Source organism: Pristis pectinata, chromosome 7 (assembly GCF_009764475.1).
Source record: "Pristis pectinata isolate sPriPec2 chromosome 7, sPriPec2.1.pri, whole genome shotgun sequence".
Lineage (NCBI taxonomy): Eukaryota > Metazoa > Chordata > Chondrichthyes > Rhinopristiformes > Pristidae > Pristis > Pristis pectinata.
This window is the reverse complement of record NC_067411.1, coordinates 25,438,098-25,459,183: the sequence shown is the minus strand read 5'-3', so window position 1 is coordinate 25,459,183 and position 21,086 is coordinate 25,438,098. Positions and strand designations below refer to the sequence as shown.

Here is a 21,086-nt window from a genome sequence, read left to right as displayed (position 1 = left end):
AGCACAGAAACAGGCCCTTTGTTCCACGTCTCCCTTGGCCTCCTCCACTAGGATTTTTTCCAAGAATTAATTCCATTGCTGCCCATCTTACCAACTAATCAATATTGGTCAATAGCTGAAGACTACCCTCCTCAATATCCACAACACTGGCAATCTACACGCTATTTGCAAACTTGCTATTCATACCACCTACATTTACATACAATGCTTTTCTCCATTTCCAATCCTAGCTGCTTAACCATAAGATTTAAGTACAAGTCACTACCCAAACCTCAATGTTCAGACTGCTCCAGCCCAAACAATATCTACTAATCTCAAGCTCGACTTCCCCAACAATCAACTACAGTTCAAATCCTCACCCCATCTACCTCAAATAGCCTTTAATTTATGCTTTTTACATGCACCCTCCAGTTCTCAAAGTCCACACACAGCTTCACTTTGAATAACACTGCATACTCCCTCATGAAACTTTTCTTTCTAAATCTCCAAGAGAGGACCTCCCTTCTAAGATGAATTTTATTAACATGCTGCCCCACCACCCTGTCACATATCCATTTATTACCAGCCATATTGTGAAAAATCATCAAGATTTCTCTGCATCCGTGTTGTATTGCTCTATGACTATCAACATGAAGACTACTATGGAAATATAAAGTGTGGTTGGGCTAGAAAGTTCAGTCTCTCTCTAGTGGTAAAAAGCATCCACTGCAATTTAAGTCAAAATGAAACTGAAATGATCTTTAATTCATAGCATGTGCCATGTCTGAGGGATTACTGAGTACCAGTCCATTGAAAAGTCTAACTTCTTGTCATTCAGAGCAGACTATTGCATCCTAGTTGTGGAACTTTGTTGAAGTTCAGGTATCTCTAATTAAAAAGTTTTGTGCTTATATTAATTTAGAGATTCCTGAACTTCAATGAAGTTCCACAACTAGGATGCAATAGTCTGCTCTGAATGACAAAGTAATTGCAACAAAGTCACCATCTTTGAAATTTGTTTAAGTGCCCTCCCTTCTGCTTGAAATGATCTAAAACTGCTCTGTTCAATTTCCTGACTTAAACACAGATGTCCTAAGAAAAGCTAAAATGGCAAAGGAAGCAATTAGCATTTCCATGTTTAGTGGCAGCTGGTCAAGGTTATCTTTAACAGTCATAAGATACTCTAACCCACCAAATGGTAGATACTATCTACAAAATGGTAATGCAGAAATGCTTGCTACTGCTGGGGCATCAAAACACTACAGGCGACCCCTGTTACCTCTGGGCAAATTTCCATTACTTGTGCAAAAATTTGAGATAAAGAATAAAACTCGTTCTCATGGAACTTGTGTGGAAAGTAAATAAAGTTGACAGTTTTTTCAACTCATTTCCTGACGCATGTGCAGATGATGTGGCTTTGTTACGGAAAATCGTAATACAGACTGTTTTCTAGGAATGCAAAACTCCTTTGCTCACGCCCCCCACCATATGGGGTTGCCTGCAGTGTGTTCTGGGCCTTTTTTTGGCCTCTTTTTTTTCCCCCCAGAGCTTAAAGTGCCTTCTGCAAAATACTGTAATCCTATTCAACTTGGTCCTCAATACTACCATTTAAAATTCTCACACTTGTGATTAAATATTTTATTATCATGTCCTTACATCTACCATTTTACCACATCTTCTGCACCTTCAACATCTTGCAGGGCTTTCTACTACTTCAACTTTGTCATCATCTGCTTGCCACACTTCAGCAGCTGCATTCAGTCTACTGCACTCCAGCATTTCCCATTGTGTTTATCTCTTTTCCTGTCGTCGCTGATCTCCTTGAAAACCTCTTTGATTGGGTATTATAGTCACTCTCCTTTTGGCTCAACATCCATTTTTTTGTCTAATTCCTGTGAAGCATTTTAACATTTTCTTTTAAAAGTGCTTTAGAAATACAATTGTTCTTTTTTTTCCCCTGCACAAACTCAAATAGCAAAATGTTTCCTCAAGTTCTTGGGCTGGGGTGAACCAGATCTTTTTCATCATGAACTAAATTAAACAAATCAATGATAAAATTAAGGCCTCAATGTGGCAGGACCATGCTGATCTTCAGCTATAAGGCTAAACAATTCTTTAATGCCGAGATGGTCTCTACCTCAATAACTTATTCGGATTTGACAAAAAAAAGCATAGTATATTATAAAGGAAGAAAGCTGTCAACAGCAAAGTTGTCATTATTCTCTCACCTGGAGAAAGGTGATCAGTGAATTTGCCTCTTGAACATCTTTTAAAGTGGGAATACATCTCATTTTTTTTTCCCATTCCTTAATCTTCCATATGCTTTAGGACTACAAAATACAGGCCACCCCCAGGTTATGAATACCTGACCTGTGGATACCCATACAATCGAACGAGCTCCCATAATATTAAATTTCAGAAGTCAGATGTACATACACATGTTCATTCCTAAGACCAGCAGAACTAGTTTCCTCTCTCTCCAATTTTAGTAATTGTTCTTTCTTATTAGTCTTATGTGCTCTTGATGCCATTTGTTACAATACTGTGGGGGTATGGTTACCATATTGAGTGATTTGTGTGCACTTTCCAACTTACAGATAAAATCAACTTATGGATGTCTGTAAAAACAGAGCCTGTTCATTACCCCAGGATGGCTTTTAGTGTTAAATTTGAGCAAGGCTAATTTTGATTTAATTTTGTTTAAAAAGGACCAATATGTCAAAAGACCACATTCTAAAAGACTTAATTACTGTATGGATTTTTAAAGAAGATCTAATAAGTTTTTAACCTCAGGGAAAATGCACACGACTTCAACATTAATCCATTTTTTTGGCTCACACATTCTATAATACATTATGTAGCTAAATCACTTCAAGATTTATATAAACCCAGAGGACTAGTGCAGGCCAGCAGTCCATCTTATCTAGAAATCCATTTAAAGGGTCATTTTGGTGAAAATTCAGTATCAGTTCAAATCCACCGTTCACAAATATGAACCTGCACCCTCATTACATGTTAGCTTGAAGCATTTAACTGGACTTCACCAAATTCAAATTTTCAAAACTGTCTATATTAAATAAACAACATACTGGAACCTTAATTTACAGCATGAGCAATTGCCCAGGGCTAAAATCAATTCTAGAAATGGTATTGTTACATCAGTAGCAGAATTCTTTTCTGTAATTTTAGAAATGGCATTCCTAAAACACAAGAATTGAATTGAAAGTTGAAGAGCATGTGTAACAATAGGTTATGTCAAATCAAAAATTTGCATTATTACATATCACAATTCAAATTTCTTCTACTGAAGTCTGTTTTAGGCCAAGATGCAAATCAGGTCATTCTTTGTGAACTTTCATTTGTACCATTTTGATATACGCAACACATGCCATATATGTATTTAATATTAGCAGTTTTATCTAAGAATATCAAAGACAATTAATGGTGTCAAGCTGTCAAATGGGCAAGAACTCAAGATTAATAATGCTATTGAATGTACTTTGCAATTTACAAAATAAAATAGCAAACATGCATACAACAACAAACCATGAGGAAACATGGAATTTTTAAAAACATTCTTTCATAGTGTTAACAGTGAAGTTATAAGATTAGAGCTGCTTAGTTACAGAAAAGTCTTAGTTGTGCTTCTTGGTCATGTAACATGATGCTCATTCCCGACTGGATCTTTTAATAAGCTTCAATACTATAACCAAAAATCATGCTCTGCTGTTGCTTATACTGAAGGCTCTGCACTATAAACTTGCACTAACATTAAACATGAAAGCTTTAGATCCTGTAAACTGATATGCTTCAAGCAAATCTATTAAATCTTAAACTGAAAATTTCAAGTTTATTTAGAATGAGAGAGTCATTTTGGATGGGAAGATTAACAAAAGGAAAGAATGTTACCAAAGCTTAAGTTAGAATTTCTCAGTTTGAACAATTCTCAAAAAAACACTTTCTACCAGGAAGCTGCAATAATACTGCCAAAAATAGCGATGAGGGTGGAGGGTGGGGAGAGAAAGGAAATGACAAATTGGCTCCATGCAGTTGTGTTATAAATGAAGGATAAGGTCACAGCTGGATGCAAAATTTCCAAGCTTGTATGACTGTCCTAGTCTGAGATAAACTGAGACAAAGTGAAGGAAGAATCGAGCAAATTGTCAGGAAGCTATTTCTTTAGCAAATGCATTATTTGTGATGTCAAAAATAATGGACTACTTATTTGCTGAGCATTATACATCTAGGTCAAAATCTAAAGGAATAAAAATTATTCAAAATGAAGCTGAATGTTTCATGGTTGTTCAATAGCATATTGCATGTGAAAACACTTCAGGTACACAAGTTATTCAACCTCCCAACTGTTAAAATAAGAGAATTGGAAAGTTAGATACTGGTTTGAAGCACATTGAACCTGGACATCTTTAAAGTACTTAACCATAAATGATGAGAAAGTTCACGTTGCTAACCTATAAATAAAAACAGAAAATGCTGGAAACACTCAGCAGGTTAGGCAGCATCTTCGCTATCCTATAGCTTTCTATTCTGCATCAGACTCAGAATATACTACAACATTAATAAAAAAAAATACAAGCAGACTTGTTATCTACTTACAGCATGAACAAGTTTTCAGGCAGGAGTGCATCGAATGTGATAGAGAAAGCATATAGTTAAATTTATTTAAGAAGCTATTTGTCAACAAACCTTTGGGACATTTGAACTGAAGTAATAAATGGTGTAAATGTATCAACTATAGGGCAATCCTATTGATGACAATAACTTGCTTAGTTTTAAATGGTTCCATTTCATAAGAGCAAACAGCTGCATGAGGCAGAGGAAAGAACGCTCACTGTCATAGTTTTGACTTGGAAATGGAAGTTAGCAACAGTGATTTTACAGGCATCTTAACATGCTCATACAGGTGTGCAACATACTTTAGCACATCACAGGACCATTATCAAATAAATTTTAGTGGGGTGGGTGGGTGGGGAAGGGCACAAATGGATTTGAAAATAAGATTGAGGACTTTAAAAACTGATGTTCTGCTCAACAGGAGAGCTAATGTAGTCCAGACAGCTGGGCTTTGGATAACATTAAATTTTAGAGGGTGGAGAACTGATGGTGGAGTAAAGATTTTTGTGATCAATGTTTGAACCTCTGGAATTTTCTCTTAATACTAGCAAAATTAATAAGCAGTTCTCTGAAGACAATGCAAGTTCAAGTTCCATTGATACTGGAATATCAATGCTCTTCTGTGAAAGTGTATTAATACTACTTAAGTCATCCTTGACCTTGAGCGAATCCTTAAGATGAATCAATAGATAAAGCTAATTATTAATGGTTAAAACTGATGACTCCTGAAAACTCATTTACAAAAATAAGCTTAATTTGCTGAGTTCTTAAATTGTTAATGGATACAATGATTCATTTAAGCCATTATTCCAAAAACTGAAGCACAATTTAAATGGTCAACTTCATTCATCTCCACTCACTTTTCCCACATCGTATCCAATAACCTATTTCACTAATTCAGGGAAAGTGCCAGCAATTAAATCTATGATGTATGAAACATATGGTTCTTTGAGGGCGTACTTTAAACTCAGGCCCACAGGTCTTATTCTTAAAATCACATTGGACACTGCAGGGTAAACTTACAAATCATTGGCAAGGTGTCAAGTTGAACATGGTGTCTTTGCTTTTACCCTAAAATATGATAAGTATGGTGACACTAGTCAGCTAGAATCTTATCAATATTCCCAAGTTCTTAATGTTCTCTCTGGTAGGGTAAACTATTTCATTAACATCCTCCAAAAAGCAAAATTGAACTTGTACACTATTCTAGGCTACTGTTTAAAATGGCTGAACTACTAAAAAAGTTATTTGTCCATGGGATGTGAACACTGGCAATGCCAGCATTTACTGTCCATTCCTACATGGCCCTGAATTGAGGAGGCAGTTAAGAAGTCAACCACATTAGTGGATATCCAATCATATACAGTGGCATGCAAAAGTTTAGGCACCCCAAGAGATTTGAGCTCTCAGATAACTTTTACCAAGGTCTCGGACCTTCATTAGCTTGTTAGGGCTATGGCTTGTTCACAGTCATCGTTAGGAAAGGCCAGGTGATGCAAATTTCAAAGCTTTATAAATACCCTGACTCCTCAAACCTTGTCCCAACAATCAGCAGCCATGGGCTCCTCTAAGCAGCTGCCTAGCACTCTGAAAATTAAAATAAATGATGTCCACAGAACAGGAGAAAGCTATAAGATAGCAAAGTGTTTTCAGGTAGCTGTTTCCTCAGTTCGTAATGTAATTAAGAAATGGCAGTTAACAGGAACAGTGGAGGTCAAGCCCCCGTTTGATTGCAAAAGACCTTCAGGAAGATTTAGCAGACTCTGGAGTGGTGGTGCACTGTTCTACTGCGCAGCGACACCTGCCCAAATATGACCTTCATGGAAGAGCCATCAGAAGAAAACCTTTCCTGCGTCCTCACCACAAAATTCAGCGTCAGAAGTTTGCAAAGGAACATCTAAACAAGCCTGCTGCATTTTGGAAACAAGTCCTGTGGACTGATGAAGTTAAAATAGAACTTTTTGGCTGCAATGAGCAAAAGTATATTTGGAGAAAAAAGGGTGCAGATTTTCATGAAAAGCACACCTTTCCAACTGTTAAGCATGGGGGTCTTTGGGCTTGTGTTGCAGCCAGTGGCACGGGGAAGATTTTACTGGTAGAGGGAAGAATGAATTCAATTCAATGCCAGCAAATTCTGGAAGCAAACATCACACCATCTGTAAAAAAATAAAGCTGAAGATGAAAAGAGAATGGCTTCTACAACAGGATAACGATGCTAAACACACCTCAAAATCCACAATGGACTACCATGGCCCTCAGTCCCCCGACCTAAACATCATCGAAAATCTGTGGATAGACCTCAAAAGAGCGGTGCATGAACACGGCCCAAGAATCTCACAGAACTAGAAGCCTTTTGCAAGGAAGAATGGGTGAAAATCCCCCAAATAAGAACCGAAAGACTCTTAGCTGGCTACAGAAAGCGTTTACAAGCTGTGATGCTTGCCAAAGGGGGTGTTACTAAGTACTGACCATGCAGGGTGCCCAAACTTTTGCTTTGGGCCCTTTTCCTTTGTTATTTTGAAACTGTAAAAGATGGAAATAAAAAAGTAATCTTGCTTAAAATATTAAAAAAAAGTGTCATCTTTAACTTTATGCCTTTTGGAAATCAGGTCACCTTTTACTCGCTTAGCTATTCACAGTAACAGAAATTTTGACCAGGGGTGCCCAAACTTTTGCATGCCACTGTATTGGGCAGCCAGGTCAGGATGGACGAATTGGGCTGAAGGGCCCATTTCTATGGTGTGCGACTCTATGACTATTTCTTTCCCTGAAGGACAAGAGAGAACCAGACAAGTTATGATAATCTCATTTCACCATTACCAAGTCCAACTTCTAATTTTTTTTTTAAAAAAGGTACAGATTCTGCACTTAATTACTTAAATTTAAAAGTCCCAAACTACTTTGGTGGGTTTAAACACCATGACCAGAATTAGACAACATTATTACAAATAGTTGTAGCATGAAAATAAAAACAGACCTGGGGCAGGGTGGGGAATGGTGGAGGAAGTACGAGGCTGGAAATACAGATCAATTTCATTATAATATGATGTGTGTGTTAAACAAATGTAGAAAAATACAGTGTTGGCCTGCCTCACAGTTAGGCAGCAATTAATTCAAAACTAATGAATATCAGATGACAAAAGGCAACATCATTAAAAAGGACATCAAGACCAGCTGAATTTCCCTCTCCCACATGAAGTTGAAGCAAATTGCCAACTGCACAAAAAAGTAAAACAACACGTTAAGGGAACCAGCTGCAATTGTTAAACTTCCGACATTAAAATTCAGATCAGCAAGTCATGCGTATATGAGTACAAAACGTCAGAACATGAACATAAGCAATGGCAGATTTAAGGTATGGCATGCTGTTGTGTTATTATAGCAGTGATGCTTGGATTAACCTATTCCACAGGAGAGAACAGCACAATTTTATGACACATTTCATTTTGTTCTGTAGCTTTAGAGTTAATTGCTTTCCATTATAAAAAGTTGAGATTTTCAACTGTACAAGATTTGACATGCCATTATAATTTCTTTACTGGGATTATTAAGTTTACTACAGTAGTTGCAATTTGAAGTATTTCAGCAGTTAGTTATTTCCACAAAAAAACCGTATTGCAGTGGATACACTAAATTAGCTAAGGGAATAAGTTATTATCAACAAACATCACCATCAACCACTATTAGGAGTGGATGGAAACCCAGGTGAAGTAGTTAAGAGAATTGAACTGCAGAGAAGGACCACTCTGAGTTCATACAGTACCTGGGCGCTGAATCTGTGATCATCTGAGGCACTGACTAGATCAATGGAAGACATGGAGGAAGAGCGACTAAAGGGCTACCACAGAGACAGATAAAGAAAAACCCAGTTCAGAACAGAGGCACAATAAGGTAGTCAAACATTAACCTTCACCACAAAAAAAAAGTGCATTAAAGTGCCAATAAGCTTTAAAGAAATGAGAACAGCCACAATGATATCATGCAACTAAATAGTGTATTCCATTGCATGGAGTCTGAAGAAAATACAATAATCAGGTGCATGTTTTTGATCAACTTGTTTTGCAGGACATGTCACAATTAGTGCCTAGGTTCTCAAAAATTGTTATGCAAATACAACTGTGGTATACAAGTAATTAAACAGTGTTTTTTGAATAGAGTTCTTGATATTGAAATTAATAGATTCAGTAATCAGGTAAAATACACAAAATCTTACTTCTTAAAATATTTTCATTTCAGAATTTGGTTTACTACAGGCAGCAATTCAGATAAATGCAATAGAAATAACAGGATAAAAGTTCCTCTATTTACAAACTAAATAGTTTGTCAGTTGTAAAATTAAACTTCATTTATATATGGCTGTGGTCCAAAGTGGCTTCATATGCAGCAGAGCTACGTGTGCCAATTCTAATCCAGCTCCTGAACACTAATTCAAATGTCTTTCAGTTTTTGTAAAAATGGCTCCTGAAAACTGATTATGGGGGTGGGGGAAGGAAAAGAGATTTCACTGCCTACAGTGAAAACCATGGTAAATTTATGTGCTGATGGCATTTTGAACACCAGAGGTAATTAAGCAGTTGACAAAACACACATTTAAGTAGTCCTTAATTTAACATATCCATTGAACAAAGAAAATGTTCAATGATTAGAGTAAATGCCTAACTTACATCTGCTGTGAGATCACTGAATTCTGGTTCTCATCAACACCACTGAAAAGTGTTTCAGGCTTTTCCATCAGATCTTGCTTTTTCTATGGACACTGAATTTCTAAGTGCCTCTTTTCCCCTTCCCATGTTGATATTTCACACTCAAGGGGAAACCTTGCTGCATGTGTGAAAGTATCAACCAACACTACCACAAGCAGTGCTTCCATGACATTACAGCATCTAACTACAGACCCTCACATTGCATTCTTCATAGAAACTGCCAATTTGGGCCTTCAACAAAAAGTTTAATATAATTAAATATTTTCTAGCAAATACTTATAGATTGGAATCACATTATAGTGGCATTAGGATATACTCAGCAATGCCTCTTAATTCCTATTTAACAATGAAAAAAACAGCTCACCATACCTGTTTGGCAAATCTGTGGGTACCAACTGTCGAGAAGGAATCACCAAAAGGCACAGCAGCTGACCAATGAATTCTTGACTTCTCTGTATGAGACTAAAAATAACATGATTACAACACTGAGTTAAAATTGATTAATGCACATAACTGATTCTGTTCAAGAACACAGTGCCATAAGAAATTAAAGGCCATTCAGTCCCTTGTCCCTTCTGCACTGTTTAATATTAGGCCTGACCTTCCACTTCAGTGCTGCTTTCTTATACTAACCTCACATCCCCCAATTCCTTTAACATTTAAAGAGCCATTGCCCTTCCTTGACAATCAGTGACTGAGCCTCCATTGCTCAGTTGGGTAGAGAATTCCAAAGATTCACTGTTCTCTGCGTAAAAATATTTCTTTTCGACTGCCCTGAATGGCCAATCCCTTACGTTAAGACTGTGACCCCTGGTTCCAGTTATTTCTGCCAGGGGTGACATTAAAGCTGTACCATCAAATCCAATTTTCTTTGTTTCAACGAGATCATCTCTCATTCTTCTAAACCCAGGGGTACTGGCCTAATCTGTTTCATCTTTCCTTGTATGAAAAGCCCATCATGCCAAGAGTCAATAATGGTTAAACATTGCTGTACTCCCACTCTCATAAATATATCCTGGTAGAGAGATCAAACCTTCACACAATATTCCAGATATTCTCACTAGAGCTCCACTTGCCATGTCCTTGCCTATTACATTGTAGCAGCTAGCTACACTACTATAGAATAAAGACACGGAGTCTGTTGCTTGGAGTCAGAAGTCAATTGCTTGACAGGGGCGCGGTGCGCCTTTTAATATCGAAACTCTTCCCACGTTACAGTTCCTGCGCTGATGTCATGTGTGGGTCACCTGACCTTCCTGCGCGCAGGCTTTCCTAGCCTGACGATGGAGGAGGAGGGCCCCGCGCCATCTTGGGTCGGGGCCTCCGACGACGCTCGCGATCTCGGGAGCCAGTTCGACACCGGTAAGTCGCCATATAACCACCCACACCCCCCCCCCAAGAACTGGCGATACCGTCGTGAAAGCCAGAATTAAATAAACAATGACTTGGGTGGCCTGCCCCTGTGTCACGCTCGCTGGACCACTACTGGTTGGCCCAGGTCTAAGTGAGCCGGCTTCAGCTGGTCAATTGTAAAAACCTCCTTGTGCCCCCCAACGTCCAGCACAAACATAGACCCATTGTTCTTGATGACCCGGAACGGCCCTTCCTACAGCCACTGCAGCGGTGTTCGGTGCTCACCCCTCCTGACAAACTTACAATCTCGTAGGGACGTCAGCGTACGGGTCGGGGCCTGTCCGTGTCGCAAGGTGGGTATCGGGGCCAGGTTGCCAAGCCGCTCGCGCAGCCGGTTGAGTGTCGCAGCAGGTTCTTCTTCTGGCCCCCGAGGGGCTGGTAGGAACTCGCCCGGGACAACTAAGGGTGTTCCGTAGATCTCCGCGGACGAGGCATGCAGGTCCTCTTCTGGCACGGCACGTATCCCCAGCAGGACCCAGGGGAGTTCGTCCACCCAGTTGGGCCCCTTAAGGCGGGCCATGAGTGCAGACTTCAAGTGTAGATGGAACCTCTCCACCAGCCCATTGGATTGTATATGATAGGTGGTGGTGAGGTGGATCTGGGAACCCCAAGTCGGCAGACCACAGGCCGGAGGAGAATTGAGCTCCCCTGTCTGAGGTGATATGGGCCGGGACACCGAAACAGGCAACCCAAGTTGACAAAAGGGTCTGTGCGCAGGACTGGGTGGAGGTGTCTGCGAGGGGAATGGCTTCGGGCCAGCGGGTAAAGCAGTGGACAATCGTGAGGAGGTACCGCGCTCCTTGGGAGACTGGGAGGGGACCAACAAGGTCAACATGGATATGGTCGAACTTCTGGCAGGTAGGTTGAAAGTCCTGCAGAGGGGCCTTGACATGCTGCTGTACTTGAGGTTTGGCAGTGTGTGCAGGACCGGACCCATTGGGAAACCTGTTTTCATCTGGCATGGCCTGTGTACTTAATCGGACAGTATTCCGGATGGGTGTGCCAGGCAGTTGATGGAATCAAACACCCGTCGACACCAGGCAGCTGGAACGATGGGGCGGGGTTTACCGGTGGAGATATCGCAGAGCAGGGTGCGCTCACCGGGGCCTACCAGTAGGTCTTGCAGTTGCAGACCCGAGTCTATGGTGCGATAGCTGGGATCCTTCATGTCCATTTGTTGTGCCTCTGCCAAGGCACCGAAATCCACCCCCAGGACAAAACTTGTACGGTGGGCCGTGAAAGTGCATCCGCGACCACATTCTTTTTCCTGGACAGATGGCGGACGTCAGTGGTGTGCTCGGAGATGTACGACAAGTGCCGCTGCTGCCGTGCTGACCAGGGATCTGAGACCTTGTTGAAAGTGAAGGTCAATGGCTTGTGGTCAGTGAAAGCTGTAAACGGCCTGCCCTCTAAGTAGTATCGGGAGTGTCTGATGGCCACGTACAATGCCCATAGCTTGTGGTCAAAGGCACTATATTTGAGCTCTGGTGGTCGAAGGTGTCTGCTGAAGAACGCCAGCGGTTGCCAATGCCCTTTGATGAGCTGCTTTAGAACGCCTCCGACCACTGTGCTGGAGGCGTCGACCGTGAGGGCAGTCGGGACGTCTGTACGAGGATGCACCAACATGACCGCGTTCGCCAAGGCCTGCTTGGTTTTGACGAACGCAGTGTCAGCCTCCTCTGACCAAACAAGGTCCTTGCCTCTGCCCGACAGGAGAGCAAACAATGGGCACATGATGCGGGCTGCGGATGGTATGAACCGGTGATAAAAGTTTACCATACTGAGAAATTCCTGCAGGCCCTTGGAGGTGGGTCTGGCAAAGTGGCGGATGATGTCAACCTTTGCCAGCAGGGGCGAGGCGCCATGTTTGTCAATCCGATGGCCCAGGAAATCGATTGTCTTGAGCCCGAACTGGCATTTGGCTGGGTTGATGGTCAGGCCGAAATCCCTCAGGCGAGAACAGAGTTGGTGGAGGTGCGTGAGATGTTCCTGGTGGCTGCTGCTGGCAATCAAGATGTCGAGGTATATGAAGACGAAGTCAAGGTCGCGCCCGACTGTATCCATCAGTCGTTGGAAGGACTGAGCAGCGTTCTTGAGGCCAAAGGGTATCCAGGCGAATTCAAAGAGGCCCAAAGGTGTGATTAGCGCCATCTTTGGAATGTTGTCCAGATGCACTGGGATCTGGTGATAGCCGCTGACGAGGTCGACCTTGGAAAAAATGGACCGCCCGTGCAGGTTGGCAGCGAAGTCCTGAATATGCAGCATGGGCACCGGTCCGGGGTAGTTATGTCGTTCAGGTGTCTGTAATTGCCGCAGGGTCACCAGCCTCTGGCTGCCTTGGGGACCATGTGTAATGGAGAGACCCATGGGCTGTCTGACCTGCGGATGATCCCCAACTCCTCCACCTTCTTGATTTCCTCCTTCGCGAGGCAGAGCTTGTCCAGGGGTAGCCGTCGGGCGTGGAGGGGTGGGGATGTGATGCTGGGTGTTGTGCTTGGGCAAGGTGGTGGAGAACTGGGGCGTTAGTACAGACAGGAACTCTGCCAGGACCCTGGCAAACTCGTTGGTCGACATGGTGATAGAGTCGAGGTGTGGGGCCAGTAGCTTGGCCTCACCCAACGAGAACGTTTGGAAGGTCCTGACATGTACCAACCGCTTACACTGCAGGTCAACCAGCAGACTGTTGGCTCGAAGGAAATCTGCCCCGAGGAGTAGTTGCGCAACGGCAGCCAGGGTGAATTTCCAGATGAAGTTGCTGGTGCCGAACTGAAGTTGCACCGAACGGGTGCCAAAGGTCTGGAAGGCGCCGCTGTTGGCAGCTCTGAGGGCGGGTCCTGGTGTGCACTTGCAAGTCTCGTGGCTGTTGGGAGGCATGACGCTGACTTTGACCCTGGTATCTACAAGGAAATGACGGCCGGAATGCCTGTCCCACACATGCAAGAGGCTATCTGGATGGCCAGCCGCCATAGCCATCAGCAGCGGCTGGCCCTGTCGTTTCCCAGAAACCTGATTGGTGGCTGGCACCTGTGCCCCACCGCTGGTGGTAGAAACACCATTGGTCAGTCGGTGTCTCAGACCTGGTGGCGGGTGGGGTGCAGTCGATTGCTGGGTCTTGCCTGCTGGGTACGTGGCGTGGCAATGGGCTCGACAGACACTCCGCTCTCCTTCGTCCACCAAAGGACATCAGGCCGGGCGGCCACCTTCTGGGGGGGGGGGCTGAAGTTGGCATCTGCCAGGAGCAGGTGGACGTCATCGGGTAACTGCTCTAGAAAGGCCTGCTCAAACATCAGGCAGGGTTTGTGGCTGTCTGCCAGGGCCAACATCTCGTTCACGAGCACGGGGGGGGGGGTCTGTCACGAGGTGGAGGCGGCGGGAGGCCTGTTCACGTCGGGAAAGGCCGAAAGTCTCAAGGAGGGGGGTCTTGAACTTATTACACTTCTCCTCCTCCGGGGGCGCCTGGATGAAGTCCTCAACCTGGGCTGTGGTGTCTTGGTCAAGGGCGCTCACCACGTAGTAGTACTTGGTGTCGTCGCTGGTGATTTGGCAAATCTGGAACTGGGCCTCGGCCTGGTCGAACCAGACACGTGGCCAGAGGGTCCAAAAGGTGGGCAGTTTAAGAGCTACTGCCTGTACCTCTTGTGGCACACACATCATGGGTCCAAAAATGTTTGGGCCCTTCGGGGTCATCAATGTGGTGGCTAGCTACACTACTATAGAATAAAGACACGGAGTCTGTTGCTTGGAGTCAGAAGTCGATTGCTCGACGGGCACAGTGCGCCTTTTAATACCGAAACTCTTCCTGCGCTGACGTCACGTGAGGGTCACCTGACCTTCCCGCGCGCAGGCTTTCCTAGCCCAATGATGGAGGAGGGGGGCGGCCCCACGCCATCTTGGGTCGGGGCCTCCGACGACGCTCGTGATCTCGGGAGCCGGTCCGATACTGGTAATTCGCCACAACATAACCTGTCTACACACCCAAAGCCTCTCTACATCCTCCACACAGCACACACTGCCATCTAACTTTGATTCATCAGCAAACTTGGAGATATTACACCTGATCCCCTCATCCAACTGACTGATATAGATTGTTAACTGTCAGGGTCTCAGGGATCCCTGTGACATCCCTCTGGCCAAAGCCTCCCGACCCAAAAATTACTGGCTTATTTCTACTCTGCTTTGTCTGTTAAACAACCTTGAATCCATACCAAAATATTACCTCCCCAATGACATGCACTCAAATTTTGTAAATAATTTCAAGAGCCATCTTATTGAAGTTCAAATGCACCACATTCACTGGCTCCTACTTATTTATTCTGCATGTTACAACCTCAAAAATTTATTTATAACTACAAGGAAAACAATTTTATCAATTTTACCTGTTCTTCAATTTTATCTTGTCTGTCAAGAGCAGCTTCAACAGCATCAAAGAATTCCTCTTCATTTATCAAACTGTTTGGACCTTCCTAAGGATCACACAAAACAAAATGAACTCTAAAATGACTTGCAATTGTATAACTCTACACAGATGAAAGTTCACATGAATTGACACAGAACTTGGGGTTGCAGTTTGCAATCATTGCTCGCCAAAACTAAATGCAATTTCTGATGTTTACACAAGCACAGTTAAACAAAGAAATGCAGAATTTTCCGTTAGACATAGCTGCTCCTCTACAAAGTCTGCCATTGCAGTCTTTGATTCTGCATTAGTTGCCAAAGCAGAGTACTATTCTCTTTAAAATACCTCATTCAATGTTATAACCAAGGTCTTAAAAAAAAGTGCATCAGGGTATAATTACTGCTGAACCTCTGACCTTAAAAAAAACATGATTTCTTGTGTGGAGTCTAATTCTGGGAATTATTTCAAAATTTTATGAATTGCACAATAAGATTTTGAATAGTTTGTGATACTACAACACATGTCCCAAGCATTCATCTTGCAGAGAGCAAAATGAAGTGACGGTGGAATTATATCTATTAATCATTCTACATAAATCAATGTTATTAAATTGGAAAAGTTTAGCATTTGTTCAAATGAGGAATATCACTTTGCTTTCAAGGTGTGTTTCTCTAGTCAAAAATATTTGAAACTCAGAAGGCCTTCAAATCAAGAGAGATCAAAATCTAATCAAGAAATGTTTTGTGAGCAAAGCTGATAACATCGATCGCATGCTTTGCAAATTTTGCAAATTTCCTTGTTCTCCAATTCAAAATAATGAAAAATTTAAGACAAGCAAAAAAAAATGGTTTATTGATAGAGAAACTGAATGTAATTTGAGTCTTACCTCATAATCAGGCCCACCAAAGTGACATTTTTTCTTAAGTTCCGACATTGCATTCTTGTAAGCATCTTCTACTCTTCGTCTCTTTTCAATCTCCTAGACATTTAAGGACAAATTTTGCACATTATTCTATCCCACAGTTGAGGTTGGGGAAAAAAGTAAACTATTGCAGCCTACAGTGGTCATTTCACTTCTGCTTTCTGGGTATAACTACCAATTTTAAAATACAAAATACAACATCCTGAAATATTCTTTAACAAATGGTCATTAGGCTCATCCCCGTTGATAGGTTTTTCTCCTACACCAGATGAGTCAATTTGATCATGCATTTTTGCATAAAAGATTACATTTCTCTCACTACATTTCCAAAGTAACTTTATCCATTCTTCATACTTCAACAGCGACCAACATTGATTAGCCCTTTAGCAAGCATTTCCAGTTTTATTCTCCAAATTCTTAGCATTCTATATAGAACTTTGAGGCATAATACTGATGCATTTATTTTGTTTCCCTGGGTGCTCAGATCATTATACTGCTTTATCTGCATCTCAAGTAGACATCAATCAGCTCTACTCTTGCTTTAATTCCCTGGTTTCATCCAAACTTCTTTATCTGCGGCATTGTCAAGGATCATGGCCCCAATCCAATTTGCATCCAATATCTGATCTGTAGTTCTCCTCTTTTCTTAAGTATTCCAAGAACCTGAAGCTCCTTGCTGCATCATCCAAGTTCATATAAAAATAGATTCTCCTCATTTTCCCCCACCACTCCACAACAATAAATACAATTCTACAGAAGAACCTTGGCTTCTCATCTGGAAACCAACTCAAACTGCATGCATCATGGAAAATATATCTTTGTACCCCACTATAACAGTGTTAAGTAAGCACGTGTGGAAATTCAATTTTAAAACCATAATGGATTCAAAGCATTACCTTATCAATTCTTTTCTGCCAGCTGTCTTCTCGTTTTACCATCAGTTCAATGCAGTGCGAAAGCGTAGCCAGAATGCCAGCTGTAGTAGCTTTAAAAGTGATAGCCTCACCTTTAAAATCTATTCCATTGATCCCTTTGGGTGTCACACATGGAAACACTACAAAACAAAAAATAATTTGTCAATGTGATTATTTGTGACTAAACTTTCTAACTATAGATTAACTCTAAGGTGATATGTATGAATTTTACAGAAATGATTAAGTGCAAAAACTGAACACACTGGCTTGAAAACTGCCAGCACTTTGCTGGAAGTACAGAGGCTTTGAATTTACTTTATGCAAATATAATACTGAACTTACTAAAAGGCAAATCTTAATCCAAAATGGCAAGCATCTGCATTGGGCATACTTACCATTCTTCACAGTTGATACCATTTATTAAAATGAATGGGCTTGAAAATCCTGTACGAAGTCTATTCTGACAGATTCTGTGGGCATAAGTACTTGGGATTCAACAAGTGGAGCCAACCACTAAATTGTGGAGCTTTGCCAGCTACTATAGTGTTTGTGCAAGAGTCCCAAACTTATTGGCACTTACAAGAGCAATGCCAGCAAAACCACATGGAACTGCCAGTATATGTGTTGAATAACTCGTATGTAAGAATACAGCAAGAGTTTGCTTTTTCCAAAAGTTATTGATCTTGCCCAAGTAACTCAGGGCAACAGACTTTCAGTAATTCCCACATCTGAAAAAAGTCATTTCTTTTAACTTGCTACACTTGCATGTAAAAATGGATATTCATAATAATTGAATAAAATATTTCTCCATGTATAACATTCCAAGTAGACAGCTGTTTAAAACTGATGCCCATCTTCTACAAATCACATGCAAAATCCTCGGTAAATTATGTTTAATATCTTCAATATCACAATTTAACAAGCTGATGCACCTAGTACATGAAATGAGAGGATATGGGTCTATTTGCCTAAATAATCTTCAAGGTCAATAACTTAATCATAGTGAGAAGACGTTTCACCAAAACAAGATGTGGAGAGAAACTGTCGGCCAGCAACTTTGATAGTTTCCAAATACTACAATACTGCAAACTAACAATAAGCTAGATTAAAAAAAGAACCATCATTTTAAAAACTCAAATAAATGGAGGATGGAACAACTTTAATGGAGCTTCACTAGTGAAATTTTAAATCTTTTTCCAAAAAAACTCTCAGCTAAAAATAAAGATTTAAAATGCCACAATGAAGCAAGCGTCTCAAGACACTTTACATAAAGACAATACAATAAGAGAACGGCAATGAACTATAATTCAAAACTTAGATGAAAATTGAAAATATAGTCAAAAATGAGGATTGAGAAGATACAAGGTGGCTCTATAAAGTAGAAAGGCAACATCTTCTAGGAAACAAATTTGCATTAAAAATAGCCATGACTATCATACAGGAGAAGACATTTGTTTAGTTCAGAGAGCAAATGCAAGAAAAGAGACCCAAATTGATTACATCTTTCACTGCACTTTAATTAACAAGCAAATGATGCACAATACACATAAGGTGATATGAAAATAGCAATTGACTCTGTTCTAAATTGAAATGGTCTGATTTAACAAACTTGCATGAAAATCTGTTAATGCAAAAGGAAGAAAAATTCTAATTAATATAAACTGGGAACTTCACAATTACAGAGATGACTACTTTAAAAGATCAAAGTATATAACTGTTAAGATACAAATTTTAAAGATACGTACATTTCTCTTTGCTGCCATTATTATGTATAAAATCACCATCTGATCTTGTGGTTGGAAAAGCATCTTCATCGTCTTCCACTACTGAAATAGTAAAAATTAAATTTTTTAATACATTATTCTTAACTTGGGAAACAAACCAATTCATATTCAGTTTCAATACCAGCTTAATCCATATCTGCTACAAGTCCAGGAACATGTACTGTATTCATACATTCCAGTGACACTGGGTTCTATTTAACAGAATTGAGTTTTATGAATGATGCTGAGAAGCTACAATTGTTGCACTTGCATTTCTTCGAATACACGACTGGTACCAAAGCAGTTACAATTAGAGACAGAGCAGCACTACCAGGAACGTGGAAGAACAGTTCGTCACAAATCCCAAGGTCTTTAAGTTTTAATTTAGTAAAATTAACTCTTTCCCTACAAATTAGATAACATTGTATTAGCCAGCCTCCCTGAAAAATAAAACCAACATTTTACTGCTGTATTTAAGATTCTCCCTCCCTGTAGGGGAAAAAAAATTTTGTAACGAAATTCATTAAAAAAAAGCTTCAAAACCTTTTAATTCTCTTTGATAGCTTTTGAATAAGGATTCTTTTTGACCCATTGCACCTAGGCACCTCACTAGGTACAGAGTACAAAGTAGAGCCATCAAGATCATAACAAAATAATACTCCAAGGAGATATTAAAAGCATAAATCAAATAAAACTGACAGTCAAAATAATAAAGACTAAAGTGTCAGCCACAGAGTTGGTACTTAGAGGTTAAGAGGTGGGGAGGGACAGACACAAATACAACAATGGAACAAGTTTCTAGAATTAGATAGATAGACTCAGTTGCCAATAATAACATGAGGGCAGGTGGAAAACCAGAACTAGGCTGATGTAGAATAGTTTTGTGGCAGTGAGAGAGGAGTCAAAGTTATGAAGGCTAGAGATAAATGGAAAAATAGGAAGTAGAAGTAAAAATTTGGACAAAGGGGTGCAAAATTTAAATTGCAGGTTTAGTAAAAGTGGAAACCACGACACATCAACAAACACAAGGTGACGTACAAATATGTTTTGGTGCTGGTTGGAATATGGACAGCAGCAAATTGGATGAAGTTTTTGGGAAGCAAGCCAAGGACAATGGAGTAGTTAGGGGACAGAGGTGAAAAAAAGATAAGCATGTACATTTAGCAACAATAGCCTGGTACAGAAATAAGGCTTGACAAATGTTACATGGAAGCACAGCATCTTTGTGATAGAATTTGGGATTGGAAGCCAATCAAATAGACAAGTGAAACAAACAGTTGTATTCACAGCAGATTTTTCTGGTGAAGCCCATAATTTGATTAGAGGATACTGAGTCCCATCAAAATGAGCAAGACAAATAGAATGTCAACACAAAAATAATGAAGTACTGATGAAAGTGGTAGAGGGATAGAACCAGGTGCAGCTATATAAATGGACACCAAGCCAAGCCCATGCCTTTGTGTGAAGTCACTGAGGAAAATTTACAGGCAAGAGCAGTAAACCAAGATATATCCTTTGGGAATTCCTGCTGCATTGGTGGGTTGAAGTTCCAGCATTTCATGATGACTGTGAAAACAAATCTAGAGCCCCAAGCAGTAGGGAGGAGGTAATGAATTAAACACACTGCTCTAGTCAATTTCTACATCAAGAATAAAAATTGCAAAAAATACACGTTTTAACAACAAATAAGATTTTTTTTTTAAAACTCACATGGGAGCTCCATTATTGGATTTTAAGATTAAAGAGTGTATCATTAGTTTAAAACATTTCAAACTTGGAAAAAAATTATCAATGCACCTTTATCTCTCTGGAGTTCATCTTTAGAAACAGCATCTGCACAAGCATCAAAGTACTTCTGTAGTGTATCAACCTGTCGGCAGAGGATGTCACGGAAGGTTTCCATTTCAGCAAGCTTTTCACGCAAGCTATGGCCTTTCTGAAATTCAAAACACAAAGTTGTAACTTCTACTAAATAAACTAAGTTAATTAAATTTCCTAAGCTACTTTATGAATAAGTGGCAAAACCATTGCCATTTAATAAGTTGGTTAAACCTTTTGTGGACGACCACGGTAGTTGACCACAGTTAATGGGTAACGTAATACGAGTTTGTTTCGAGACTTGGGCTTAATTAGTAATTTGAAAGCAGTCAATGATTTCAAATTGCATGGTAAACTGAAATGAAGAAAAACATTCTTGAAAATAATTTAGCTAATGGCAACTCTATAGAACCGAAATATTATAGACTTGCAAGACAAAATTTAGAATCTATGATTGCATACTTCAAATCTAATTTTCTTCATTCCTATTATGGTCAAAACTGAAAAGGTGATGTTACTGGGCACCTACATGGATGAATTTGCCTA

General features: G+C 40.6%; 1 protein-coding gene across 6 annotated transcripts in view; it reads right to left on the bottom strand.

Annotated features, from left to right (window-relative positions):
• The window catches only part of LOC127572259 (ceramide transfer protein), a 98,468-nt gene that overhangs the window by 12,587 nt on the left and 64,795 nt on the right, over positions 1–21,086 (bottom strand). For 3 of the 6 annotated variants that reach the window (XM_052019245.1, XM_052019246.1, XM_052019247.1), the window contains 7 exons: positions 20,520–20,658; positions 18,705–18,785; positions 16,942–17,099; positions 16,010–16,102; positions 15,104–15,190; positions 9,684–9,776; positions 8,375–8,449 (listed from right to left, as the gene is read on the bottom strand). In XM_052019245.1, coding sequence (XP_051875205.1) covers positions 8,375–8,449; positions 9,684–9,776; positions 15,104–15,190; positions 16,010–16,102; positions 16,942–17,099; positions 18,705–18,785; positions 20,520–20,658 — 726 coding nt within the window. The remainder of the gene's footprint in view (positions 1–8,374; positions 8,450–9,683; positions 9,777–15,103; positions 15,191–16,009; positions 16,103–16,941; positions 17,100–18,704; positions 18,786–20,519; positions 20,659–21,086) is intronic. The other 3 variants (XM_052019249.1, XM_052019248.1, XM_052019250.1) reach the window with 1 other exon arrangement.